General features: G+C 37.6%; 1 protein-coding gene across 4 annotated transcripts in view; it reads right to left on the minus strand.

Annotated features, from left to right (window-relative positions):
• The window catches only part of SCAP (SREBP cleavage activating protein), a 305,057-nt gene that overhangs the window by 116,475 nt on the left and 173,851 nt on the right, over positions 1-14,731 (minus strand). For all 4 annotated transcript variants that reach the window (XM_068346119.1, XM_068346120.1, XM_068346122.1 and 1 more), the window contains exons 9-11: positions 13,901-14,061; positions 11,505-11,645; positions 5,096-5,708 (exon numbers count right to left, since the gene is read on the minus strand). In XM_068346119.1, the coding sequence (XP_068202220.1) occupies positions 5,096-5,708; positions 11,505-11,645; positions 13,901-14,061 (915 nt within the window). The remainder of the gene's footprint in view (positions 1-5,095; positions 5,709-11,504; positions 11,646-13,900; positions 14,062-14,731) is intronic.

Genomic DNA, 14,731 nt, shown 5'->3' on the forward strand with positions numbered 1-14,731 from the left:
CAAGGGTGTCCGCAATCAAATGAAGAGAGGGTTCAACCAGAGAAGTACCTCATCTACAACACCAATCATAGAAAATGATTCACTTTCCCTTATAGAGAACTGAAGAGGCCCACAACAAGTATCTAGACATCTCCTGTGCAGTGCCTTGTGAAAAGCCTCTTGCTTGGAGAAGCTGGATAGTCTCAACCCATGAAGTGCAAACGACTCTACTGAGTGATGGTACCTCTGAAGGTTAGGTTGACAGAGAAGAGTGGGTCATTACAGCTATCTAAGAGTCAAAATGGTCATCTCAAGACTCGATGTCATCAACAATACTAGTTAGTCAACAAATCAGGCAAAAGGTAACAAAGGCGTACAAAGCCAAATTGTCCTATGGGTATTGGAATGTGTCCTCAAATGCCACCCGGGGGTCTCGAATACCGGGAGTTTCCTGTTCAGCCATGTGACAAACAAGTCAACACTCAGATAAAAGGACCACTCAAAACTTACAACCTGCCTGACAACTGTTTGTGTCTACCAGTACATTTCTCTTCCCAAGAACGAATCTTTCTGACTGCTCCACAGCACTGTCCACTGCCTCACCAACTCAAATGGCTGAACAAATCCATGCCTCCTTGCCTGTTGACGTATCCATCTAAGGTAGTCGTGGTGCTCATCAGAACAACTGAGTGCCCTTTCAAATGTTGTTGGAATACTTGCAGTGCCTGAAATGTTGTCCATATTCACACCAGGTTGATGTGCATGTGCTGTTCTTCTTGTGACCACACCTCTGAAGAGACTAGGTTTTATCAGAGTGCATCCCATCCTTCTTTGGATGTGTCCGAAAACAGCAGCATCTCTGGAGGTGAAGAATTGAGTGGAACTCCCCTGGTCTGGCTTTCATTATTCAGCCACCAGAAAAAATCTTTATGCACCTCCTAGTCCACTGGATCAGGACATGATTGGTGATTACTGGCTGATGACCAGTGACACTTCTGACAACACTGAAGTGATCTAGGGTGGAAACAAGAGTAGAAGATTCTTCATTGAGAGATGTCCCAGAAGACTGCCACAGCCGAGTCAGCAGATCTCTCTTGAACAAAAACAGTTGCACTACCTCTCGAATCTGCTTTTGCAATCGTCTGAAGGAAAGAATCTTGCTACTGGAGTGTCTACCAGCATCCCCAGATACTTCAACCTCAGATTGGGCACAACATTAGACTTAACTCCATTTATCCTGGCCCCCAGATAGCAACAAAAGGAAGCAGTGAACCTTAATCCAGAAGCAACTGTCTCTCAGAAGCCAAGACCAGCCAATTATCTAGATATCTCAAAAGATATATCCCAGAGTGAACACTTGGGGAGCAGTAGACAAACCAACACAGGGGTTTGAACTGGTCCACCAATCCCTCAAGGACAAAACACAGGTACTTTCTAAAGGAAGGACCAATAGGTATTTTGAAATATAGTTGGAATCCTTCAGATCCAAATGTATAAAGTCTCACTCTTTGATTGCAGACAGCACTAAACTTGTCTCTAATTTAAACTGAATTTGGAGAACAGATGTGTTCAGAAGTCAGATGTTGATAACTGGCCTCCACCTGCAGGTTGATTTCTCCACCAGGAAGAGCTAACTGTAGATACCTGGAGACCTGTTCCAAATGATTTCAAGCTCACTATGCTCCTCCAGTGCTTCCACATCCACCACCAAGGACACAGCTTTAAGCAATCTTGTACGATAAGATAGGAACCCTATTGGAGTGCAAGTTGTGGAGGACGAACATCTTCGAAGGGCAGAAAGTGCCCATCCAAAGGACTTCCACTAGTCCCTACTTGGCTCCATGTCGCAGCCACATTCCCAATAGCAGAAAAGGTATTCCCAACACTGTGTTCCTTACAGGTCCCGTCGCTTCGGCTCCAATTTTGAGAGAATTAAAATAAGACGTCTCTCCTCTTCAGAACCCATATGGCCCATTGGTTGACTACCTGGTGTGCACTGAGATTTACTCCCTTCCAACCAACAGAAACAATTTCCTGTACATTGCCCTAGTCTCAAGATTTGACAAACCCCACGACTCAGTGAAGTAGGTGACCACTAGAGATTTTTTCCCGGCATTCCGAGATCCAGGGATCTCGTAGCTTTTTTGTCCAAGAATATTCCCACAATAATATCTTTCTTCCTGGGAAATCCTGGCTTTTTTTTTAAATATGAGAAAATGAAAAAAATAATACATTTTCAATAATTAGCAGCAAAACAACTTCTTATTTGCCTTTATGACGAGAACAGTGAAGAAATGTTTGCTTTATCTGAATTCAAAGGAGGAGTATCTTAGTCAAGAGGGAGTAATAAAAAAGAAACCAATTGCATCCCTAAAACAGATCAAACCAGTCACACAATTAGCAGGAACATATCTAAAGTGTTTGAAATTTTTGAAGTAACTGAAGAAGGGACAGTAAACATAACCAACATAACAGCTACCTTAGAATCTATACCCCTACATCTGTTGAACCAGAAAGAACTTTTCTTCAGCCATAGGACTGTTTATCACACGACTTAGAACTCGTCTAAGTGATAAAAGTGTTAATTGTTTGAGTCTTTTATGTGCATATTTCAAATCAAAGTACAGGGGTAGTTTGTACATTGTAGTAACAACTAGAAGAAAATTTATTAATATCCTACTTTTGTTATTTTACCAAAAGAGCGTTATATGGATGTAGTTTTCTTCTTCTTGTTTTTCTTTCATATAACTGCCATTGAGGCAAGTTTCATGTACGTTTATGTTTTTCGGAGTCGTTTGAAGACAAACTGTCATTTTGATTTAAGACTTATTTGTGATGACAATCATTTTTTCTTTCACCAGGATTATATTACAAATGCATGTGATTACATAAGATATTTTCAAATAATTTGTAAAAAGATGTCCCAATTTCTTATCTTATTTCAGCAGCAATAACTGTAGAGAAAAGAGGTTTGACCAGTCTTAATTTTTTGTTTCCTTGTTAATTTCATTGAATGCTTCTTTATTTGCACTATATATCACATGCTATGAGTCTTTTACAATATTTCATTCATTAAATACAAAAATAATTTTCTTAAATCCAGGGATTTCTCAAGATTTTTCCCTAAACTTTTCCCAAAATCCTGAGATTAGGAAGTGTCTCAAAAGACAATCCCTAGTGACCACCCAAGAACACTAGTCAATCCAGGAAGAAGATTTCAAGTTACCCATTGACGAAAATTCTATGGCCATGGCCTCAAAGGCTCATAAGAACAAGCCTTCCACCCTGAATCTATCCACAAGAGGACCTGTCCTGAGCACAGACAGAGTAGTCAATAACAAGAGATGACTGGCTTGCAACTTCTGGTATGTAGAAACCTCCTCTGTCAAGAGAGTCTGGATCTTTTTTGACTTATCCATAGAACTGGGGTCACCAAAATGCCGATCAATGACCAAAGAGACTATTGTTACTGGTGCCACAGTTACCTCAACTGGTTCATTGCACTCACGAATGAGCCCAAGAATATATAAACAAAAAATTATTTTGACAGGTCTTTCTACCTTTTCTGGCACAGCACCAAGGTCAGGCACCACTGGAGTAGAAGAACCTTGTTTCACTTCCTCGTTCGGTAAGGACGAGGGGTTGAAAGGCCACTTGGAAAACAATTATCTCCTTCCAGAGTAACCTGGTTTCGGACCAAGAATGGAAATGAAGGAAGTGCCGTATAAAGGCTGAAGGGAGTCTCATACACATATAATCACTCTTACCTTTATAAATAGAACTATCTCTTGCACTCATACCTACAGACAAAAAAAGTACCTCATACAGTAATCTGGGGATTGTGCAGGTAAGCATGGCCATGGGCGACACGCCTATATGATGAAGACTCAGCAGCAGATGAAGGTTTGCCAGCAGGATAGGATGAAGATACCGGAACAAATGAAGCAAAAGCAGTGCATACCGATACCTCTTCACAGAATGGAATAGTTCTGGCATGTACCACTACAGTACTCTAAAAGGACGGCAGTGCATGAGCTTAGTTCCATACGAGTGATGAGCATAATGTCTCTCCCACAGGGCTAGTCAACAAAGATGACGCAGGGGAGAAGTGAGAACTTGAAGTTCTTACAGGGAAAGAGCAAGAATAGTACAGCCAGGAGATACATCCTTAACACCTTTCCAGGGTCAGAAAAACACTGATGGAAAGAAAGGGCAGCGCCCGTCTCTTCACACTCAGTTGGCAGCATAATGTTCTTCTGATGGGGGACCAGCAAAGTATAAGGGAAACCAACTATAGGGGACCAGCAAAGTATAAGGAAAACCAACTATAGATTACATTATCGTTGAAGTTGTAAGGCCACACAAACAAGGGATAGAGCAGCAACAAACACGCCCCTCAACAGGAAAAACTATGTTGGATAACGAGAGTAGCACAGAAAACAGTCTTACAATAACAGTACTCAGGAAATACTGCATATCTTTCACTTCTGCCTTAACATCCCTTGAACATGACTGACTACCAGAGCATTTATTCAATCTGAAATAAAAAAAAATTGAAATAACCAGATGAGAGCAGCGAGGAGTATGTTGGTACTGTCCGGCAGCTGAAGTCAAAATGACGATTGACCAAACAGATAGCTAAGGTTACCTAAATAACAGTTTAACCAGCCGCTCAAGCCTCACTGAAGTCATACTCCTATTAAACAACTCAGGTCTGTATTTGTGTAGGATCAAATGCAAAAAAAAAATCATATGAAAATAGAGGCCTATATGTGATGGTGCTGGAATTTATACTTCTTCTATCCTTTGGACTCTATGTTTTCTGTAACTTGGGATAATTGAAGACCACGAATGTGTGCTATAAGCAATGGGGTTGCATGAAACAAACTAAAACAACTTATAATAACATTTACAACTAGTTAAAATTGCACTGTTGAATTCTAATCTTTAAATTATTACATCTTTGTAATTAAAAACACAGGGAATTCATGATTTCATGATTCAAACACAAGAATATTCAAGTAGGTGCATGGCTTAACTCTAAATTAGGTCACTAATCAGCAACTTGTGCTCATATTTAATCAATAGTTTAAAACAACAGTTTAAAACAGCTTACCTTCAAAATACCATTATATACATCCCAAACTTCAATACGCCCTGTACCACATCCAACAATGACCAGGGCATCATGACACTCAAGGCACCAAATAGGAGGCACTTCCTCTTCTGAGTTCAACCCAATTCCCTCAGAATTTTCTTCAGTACTGGCACGAACACCAAACATCCCACTTTGTCCAGCAAGAACGCTAACTGGGATACTTCCCGCACTTAAATTTCTACTATGTCTCTTATTTCTAAATAAACTAGAATTATCAGTATAGGACGGTGAGCGTACCATTTTATTTTTTGATACATTGTTAGAAGGGGAATATTCTGTACCCTCAGAACTTTTTCTACCCCTCCTTTGTCTATACTCTTCTTCATCTTGTAATAGTCTTCTATGTTCGTCGTAGTATTTTTCAAATCTACTAAAACAATTTGCACTACGACTTTCATTCACTCTGTTACTAAAATGAAGATCAATGGCAGGACTCAGATCTGGAAAAGTGTGAAATAAATTTCCAGAAGAATCATATCTCACATGCGCTTGTGAGGAATTTGGGCGCTCCGTATTGTCACAATCACTATCATCTTTTTCATCATCATCTACCCACATTCCACTGGAACGACTGAAAATATTTAAATGAATTAAGTAAGGAGAAAAAGCTTGATACAGAAACTTTAAAAGTTTTATACATGAAACATCAAATTGACTTACAAGCTGATTTTTCTTTAAAATGCTAATAAAAATTTTCACATTACTGTATATAAATGAAATACTTAACTCAAAATAAAAATAAAATGTTTATACTGCATAAACTATAACATTTAGAAAGTATTTCCTGAAATAATAACCAAAATTTTTCATGTGCCTCAACCTGGCAGTAACCAATAAAACAAGAGGAAGGTGCAAAGTTGAGCAAAAAAAGGTGGGCCCTTATGAGTTTCTATTTGTATATGATCAAGTGTTAACCCTTTTACCCCCAGGCTCTTTGGAAATTTCCAACCCTTAACCCCCAAGGGGTTATTTTTTCCCCAGCACATTTTGCAGTATATTTTTTTTAATTGCTCTAACAGCCTTAATTTTTGTCATAGAGAGGTCAGGTTAGTCTCATTCTCTTGGAAAATGCCTGAATTTTCTCAAGAAATTATAAAAAATATGAAAAAAACAAATTTTTATAGCATTTTTTTGCAAGGACGTACCGGTACGTCCATGGGGGTAAAGGGATGAGTTTTGTGAAACGTACCAGTACATCCTTTGGGGGTAAAAGGGTTAACAGGAATAACCAATACGAAGGTTGCAGAAATGTTTAAAATGTAGACGAGCAGAATGGAGAGGAATAGAATTAAAATTAGAGAAGTAAACATATTATGATGACTGAAATAGAAAACACAGATATTTAGTTACAAAACGGCCATGAAGCAGCAGGGGCCTAGGTGTGGGGTAAAACTAAGTACAGTACTGTATACCAAGAGTAACAGATAGTGTCCTCAGGATCACCAAAATTATTTGGCATAAGATTTTATACGTTCATAAAATATACTAAGAAGACATAAGGAAAGAGGGAAGTGGAGAACCAAATTGTGCTAGGTTGGTTTGTCTTAGAAGAGGTAGAACTTTTATGTTTCCTTAGTGATACTGGACTGCATTGTAAGGATAGAACACAGTAATTTTAAATCAACTGCTATAGGATAGATGAAATTAAGATTATTAACCTGCTGGTAAATAAAATCATCCCAAACACTGCTAGAATTATCTTGATCAAAATTACTTTTACAACATATAAAGCATGAAAGATGTGGGTCTTGTCTAAAGATGACATAGAGGATATACAAGACTTACCTGTGGAAAGCCATTACAAGTAAGCAGACACATTATAAATAACATACAGTGTGTCAACAAAGGCCAACAAATGTAGACAAGGTTGAACAACTCTACTAAGCCTACAAAAGATTAACCTACCAACAGCGTGAACTTGATACAACAATGGTTGTACAAGTTTACCAACAAAACAATAATTGACCAAAAAAAAAACCTATAACCTAGCACTAACTAATGATGAAACTACAAAATGTTGAAATATTATACGTTATCAAATTTAAAACTAATACATGGCTCCTAATTGCTACCCAAAAATTACTTGCTATGATGCCACTGAGATAGCATTCAATCCTAAATAATTAGAATTTTAATAATAAATTTATTTTACTTCCATATGCACCAGAAGCTCATATTGCTTCTTTTCCAGAGAAGAAGCCTGGTGTAATCGACACTTACCTGCCCCTATCTAATTTTTTCCATTTTCTTTCATCTTAATAAAAACATGTCCTTTAAAGAAGAATAGAGCCCTCTGGCAGTAAGAAGTAGGAAGACCAAGTTGTTGTGTTAGGAAGTACAGTATAGTTTTCAGAGAAGCTCAAGTTGCAGTGTTAGGAAGTATAATTTTCAGTTTTGAAACTAAAATTATCCCTCCTCTTGATACTTTTGAGTCAGTGAGGAGAAGGGTGGGCACATACAGTATAAGAACATCAGGTGAGTATAGAAATAATAAAGTGTATTATTAAAATTCTAATTATTTATAAGAATCTCCCCTGATGTTCATATTGCTGACTCACCCACACTGTTGGGGGTGGGGCACAACTGAAGGAGAGAGATAAATTTTAGTACTAGTAATGCATGAGGTTAAAGGTTATTAACCTGGCTAAGGTTACTTGTCTTGCTGATTATTTACTATAAAGGTTATTAACCTGGCTAAGGTTACTTGTCTTGCTGATTATTTACTATAAAGGTTATTAACCTAGCCAAGGTTACTTGTCTTGCTGATTATTTACTAAAGTAATTAAAAACACAGTGCTGTACTGTAGATTGCCTTTTTAGCATATTTTTCAAACACTAACTTGATATGCCATTAAGGGGCTGCTAACAACTTTTCCAGAGAAAGATTTCTATAAAAAAAAAAAAATCAGGAAAGTAGCTGCACTCCTAATATCATGTGCCTTCACTCTCAAGCATTTGATGATTTTTGGATCTAATTTGAACTGAAACAGGTGAAGAAATCTTAAAAGGCAGTACTATATGTAAATGATATAAGAGCACCTTCTGTGTTAGTACTATTGCCCCTGGTCGACAGAGATAACTGAACACTTTTCAGTACTTCCTTACATGGCAACCTTGGCTACTTACCCCTTACTCTTATATTATTATTATTAAATTGGGAGATTAGCTCACTGCTAGGGGGCTCTATTCATTTGTAAAGGAAATGTATTTGTTAAAGTGAGAGAAAATAGGAAAACTTTAAAATTTTACTGGGAAAAGTTGATTAAATGGCACTTTTGGAGAAGCAATATAAACACTGGGGGATATTCATAAAAATAATAAGTAAATTACTATGAAAAACTATTTGAATTCCAGAAATAAAGCAACTATGAACGCTACTCCGGAAATCAAAACTAAGCACTAAAGATAAATACATCACAAAAAATGTTTCAAACAACGAAAGGAGCTACGGTACAAGACCCCAACCGTATCCGAGACTGATTTTAAAATTCATGAGCCGCCAGCATGTAAACTCGCCACTATTTTCCCGCTCTCCCGTTGGTTATCTCCCTATATCCCATCATGCATCTACGCATTGGCGTTCCTATTTATTTTCGTTTTGGCGGTTGTATTGTACACATTGATTTAATGTTTGTGATTTCAATTTCATAACTACTGTATTGTACTGTATAGTGTGTGATATTATGTTGCGTTATTAGCCATGCGTCCCATGAAAGTTTCTGATGTCCAGGGAAAGAAGAGGATGATGCTTTCTATGAAGAAGTAGATGGAAATAATCAAGAAATACAATGCTGGCATGCGGTTAAGTGTGATCGTGAAAAAATATGGCTTAAATCCGTCTACGATAGGAACAATCCTGAAACAGAAGGAAGCGATCAATACAGCAACACCTTCTAAGGACGTGACTGTTTTCTCCAGCAAGAGGAGCCACGTCCACGATGAAATGGAAAGACTACTGCTTATCTGGATTAAGGGCAAGGAAATGGCTGGAGACACTCACCAAAGCAATAATCTGCCAGAAGGCCAGCGCCATTTTCGGTGATCTCGTGCGTGCTCAGTCCGAAGCCGACACAGGTGAAGGAAAGGCTTCTTGTGGGTGGTTTGAAAATATCAAGAGATGCTCTGGCGTTCATGCAGTGGTGTGTCATGAGGAGGCTGCAAGCTCAGAAACGAAAGCAGCCGAAGTGTTTATTAAGAAGTTTGACGAGTTGACTCTCCAGGAAGGCTGCAGTCCACAGCAAGTCCTCAACTGCAATGAAACTGGACTATTTTGGAAAAAAATGTCTTGTCGAACGCGAACGCACATCACTGCAGAAGGAAAGAGGATACCCGGGCATAAGCCTATGAAGGACAGGCGTGCCTTGCACTCTGTGCAAACGCCAGTGGGGATTGTTATGTGAAACCCCTGCTGGTGTATCACTCAAATACACCTCGAGCCTTCAAGGCCCACAAAGTCATTAAGGAGAATCTTCAGGTGTTGTGGAGGGCTAATGCAAAAGCCTGGGTAACAAGACACTTGTTTACCGAGAAGGTAAATGTTTGTTTCGGCCCGACTGTGAAAAATTATTTGGAAGAGAAGCGCCTCCCTCTGAAATGCCTGGTGGTGTTGGAAAAGGTCCCTGCTCACACTCCTGCCCTCGAGGAACATATCCTAGCACAGTATTCCTTCATCAAGGTTATCTTTCTTCCACCTAACACCAACTCTCTCCTTCACCCCTTGGACCAGCAAGTAATTTTAAACTTTAAGAAGCTTTATACAAAATATCTCTTCAAGAGATGTTTCGAAATCAGTGAGAGCACAAACCTCACCCTTCATCAATTTTGGAAGGAGCATTTCGATATTGTGATATGCCTCACAATCATCGATCAAGCTTGGCAGGAGGTTTCGAGGTGCACCTTGAACTGTGTGTGGAAGAAGCTATGGCCTGATGTCGTCTCCGCACGAGATTTTGAGGGCATGCACGAAGACCAAACTGATGACAAAGCCAAAAACGTTGACGATCCTGACTTTGTTGCTCAATCTGAGGTTGCCGAGATCATTACACTCGGGACAAACATGAGTCTGGAAGTTGATGAGACCAACATCAATGAGCTTATCGAGGAGCACCAAGAGGAACTTACGACAGATGACCTGAAGGAGTTGGAGGCCATGTGACTGAACGTCATTCAGGAAGAGTATTCTAGCAGCGAGGGGGAGGAGGATGACCCACTGACAATGGCAGAAATTAAGGAGGGTCTAGATGGCTACTATAAAATGGTGGTTTTTGTGGGAAAGACACCCAGAAAAAATTATCACAGATTGTGCATCTGAATACTGTAATGACATTTGCCCGATTCATTTCGGGAAAATTTCAAGAAGCAGGCACACAAAAGCTTCTCTGGGCAATTTTTTTAAAAAGAGGCTTTCGGAAGAAGCAGACCAAGCGCAAGATAAAAAATGAAAGATAAGTGGCAGTGATGAAGAAAATAAGTAGTGTAATTAAATCTACAAAGTACAAAATGTGAAGTCGTTTGTCATTCTCCTCTACCGACCCACCACTTCGCCCTCGGACATTGCCTCAGTCCAAAGGTAAGGTTCCACCTTTTTATTACTGTATTTTTACTGTTTGTTTTAATTATACATTTCTTTTACAGGTAACCAATAGTCAAGTTATTATTGAATGATCCAAATAATTGTAGTCATACACTGAGTACTGTAAAGTGGAGTGTATCCTTTTTATAATAATTTAATGTGGTGTTTATGTAATGTCTGGAACAAATTAGGCTATTTACATGTAAAAGGCAACTCAAAAGACGAAAAAATCATGTTACGAAAGCCATTACGGAACCAATTAATTTCATGTTGTGAGGAATTACTGTATGATGTAAACCTTGGTAGGCTTCCCCCATGTAATTAAGGATAACAAATTTTTAACATAAGGTTACTCATTAGTAGAGAAAAAGGAACACATGGATAATTTTTTTTTGGACAGATGATTGTTACAAGTTAGGTGATGTACAATTAGATTGAACAATGGGTTGTAGCGAATAAACCCAGTCATAAAGCAACAACCAAGCAGGTGAAATTTACTATTCATATAAATGTACAATCAAAAGCTTTAAGCTTATTCTCTTGCTGGCAGAAATATTCTATAAAATAATATTTACTTGGCCTTCTGAGGGTTCACTGTACAATTGATTCAAACTCATATGATTTACCAAGTAGAACCATACAGAAAAGTGTGCAGTACATGAAAATCTTCTTTCACTTACCAGAGCAGTAGTACTATTAATTACAACAAACATAAATACTATTTCTTTATAGCAATGATGCAGGCAGATAGTGGGTTAATGGAAATTACCCTCATAAATTTATTCAAGTACTTACCTTCTTTCAATGTCATAAATATTTCTTCTAAAGTTATTAGCATAATCTCCCGATTGTGATCTTGGAGATCCGGACTCATAGTCCGAATGGAAATCATCTCCAGCATCAGGTGACCCAGCCCGAAACTCCAATTGCTTTTTGCTGTAAGAAAAAAATATAAACATAACGCCTAGGAAAATTATCACAAAATTTATCCGCCCTTTAGTGCTATATACAGTGCGATCCCGAATTATGAGTGTTTGAATTGTGTGATTCTCCATTTATACAATTACATGGTACATAAAAAAAAAACCACACGCACACACACACACACACACACTCTCTCTCTCTCTCTCTCTCTCTCTCGCTACCTTTCGCTACCTCTCATTTCTTACTTCTCTCTAACAAATGAAATCTTTGTTCAAAGTTTGTTATATTAAAAATCAATCATGGTTCAAATTTTCCTTACTTTTTCCAATATCACACCATCTGTCACATCAAACGTTATAGCGGTAACCCAATTGCTCGATAACTATAAAAACTGGCCTAAAACTCGCCCCCCCCCCCCCTTTTTTGCAGATGGTCCCATAATTGAAGTGGGTACAAATTGACTTAAACTGAAGTTAGGAAAAGTATTTTGGATATGTAACGGAGAATTATCTTTCGTAACAGTTTAGAATTATAGTAAATTATCATACTGTCATTAGCGGCAGTTTGCTATTGTTGATTAATTAAACGCAAATCCTGTTTTGCTACGCAAGTAGGAATTTATATGGACACAATAATTAAAATATTTGTAATAACATATTCACTAAAAGCTCTTAACCCTTTTACCCCCAAAGGACGTACTGGTACCTTCCACAAAACACACCCCTTTACCCCCATGGACGTACCGGTACGTCCTTGCAAAAAACTGCTATTTATAATTTTTTTTTGCATATTTTTTATAATTTTTTGAGAAACTTCAGGCATTTTCCAAGAGAATGAGACCAACCTGACCTCTCTATGACGAAAATTAAGGCTGTTAGAGCAATTTAAAAAATTATATACTGCAAAGGGCTTGAAAAAAAATAACCCCTGGGGGTTAAGGGTTGGAAAGTTCCAAATAGCCTGGGGGTAAAAGGGTTAATATCATTAGTTATCACCTTGATCATTTGTGTTTAATGCGTTCGTTTGTTCATTATGATCGACAATGGAGCGTACAGTAAACAAACAGAAGGTTTTTGTTTTAGGCGGTGTGTTTACGAAAAAAACATCATATAAATTGCTTTCATTTCATTTATTTCAAAGTTCTGAAAAAAATTCAGTAAACCAACATAGGTAATAACAAAATCCTCATATAATCAATATTTGGTAAGGTAGATGTTGCTGCAAAAAGTAACCAAGACACTTATGTGTAAAGGCATTCGTTACTTCGCTATGATCAGAGATGAACGTATACAAAACAACGGATTCCGATTTTGATGGTGTGCTTTTTGGCGTGGTTAGGAAACGCATGATATAAAATCGCCTATATTTCGTTAATTTTTGATTTACAATGATAAAACAAAAGCTAGTCTATAGTGATGGTTTTGGTATTCACTAGTTGTCTTATAAAATAGAAATGACAAAGTCATTAAAATTACTACTAATTTTAGGTTGTGTTATACGGGGAAATATACGGTATTTACATTCTTCCTAGTTTTAATTTTAACCTTTTTCAAGTTATTAAAACTTTAAAACATTTTAAATGTTTTATCGATTTATAAGAATAATTTAATATTAGAAAAAATACAGTATAGTACATAGAAAGAAATGTAAATGGGTGGTAAACGCACTTGAATAGAAAAGTTTCTGTTTACCATGGCCCCAATGGAATTATTCATGTTATGTTTTTTCGAAAAATGCGATTTTCCATTTATGCAGGGCCATGCATAATTCGGGACCCGACTATAAATATCATTTGAGAGCATCCTAGGAGTTCTGATATATGATTTAGTGATCAAATTAAAATATCTAACAATAGATAATTTTCTATATTAAGGAATGTATAGATCAGTTACAAAATATGTTGTTAATGGTTATGTGCAATGATCTTCCCTTTGCTTTTAATAAACCTGGGAAATAGTTAATTTACCTCCTTTGCCCAATAGAGGATTCTCAAGAATGTCAAACTTCTGTCTGGTTCTTCCCTTATCCCCGATATACTCTTCTAAACAATGAATCTTTGGACAAAAGGATTGCAGTTCTTCCCACAAAGTAATCAATATTTTGTAAATCTGTATATATCAAGTCTTCTTTAGAATGTAAAAACATAGGAGTAAATGCGCTTTCCACTGTATAACAACTTTGTAAAAACATACAAATCTATTACTCTCATAATTTATAACTTGGAGATTAATGTACTGTACAATAGTCACAAAATATGAAAAACTTACCTATGTCTATTAATACTAGCTACACATTCCCCAGTACTTGGATCCCAAACTCGAATAATGCCAGCTAAACATGATGACACTAACAGCACTCCATTAGTACACATACATTCAACATCATGAGGATGGCCAGCCAACACAAGAGGTAAAGCATCACCAATTATCTGAAAAAATCACAGTTTAAAAGGACAAATTCATATTCTAAGGTTATTATAAATAATTACATAAAATTATATCTATTCAAATAAAGCAAAATCAAATTAAAAAAAAAAAAATCACTTCTCGTAGCTAAACAAACCAAGTCCTTTAAAATACTGTAGAAGTCTTCAGCGCATGCTGAAAGGCCTACTGATTTGTCAATGGGATAAATATTTAGCGACAGGTGGAACAAGGGAAAACCCCCCATCAAACTGTCACAGTCTAGTTACCTTTATTAGCCCTAGGACTGAGGAATGGTTGAGGTGAAAATTGGAATTTAGAGGACTCAGGTTTGTATTGCAAGGAAAAATACAAAAGACCTCTAAAATTTGTTACTTGTTCATATGAATAAACACACATTTTGGCCTTTTAAAATAGGATCAATCATTGGTGAAAGTCATCTAGAATCAAAACTGGGAGGTTCTTCTCTTTCCTGTAAGGAAGCGAGGAAGATGACTCCAGCAACCTCTCTACAGCCATTCATTGGGATAGTTAGTAGGTTGGGCAGGGCACAAGCCACACACTGAGATATTACCGCTAGAGAATTATTGGGTCCTTTGACTGGCTAGACAGTACTACATTAGACCCCTCTCTCTGATTATGCCGTATTCTTCCTTTCTCTACACATACACAGAA

The sequence above is a fragment of the Palaemon carinicauda genome, chromosome 22 (assembly GCF_036898095.1).
Source record: "Palaemon carinicauda isolate YSFRI2023 chromosome 22, ASM3689809v2, whole genome shotgun sequence".
NCBI classification, from domain to species: domain Eukaryota; kingdom Metazoa; phylum Arthropoda; class Malacostraca; order Decapoda; family Palaemonidae; genus Palaemon; species Palaemon carinicauda.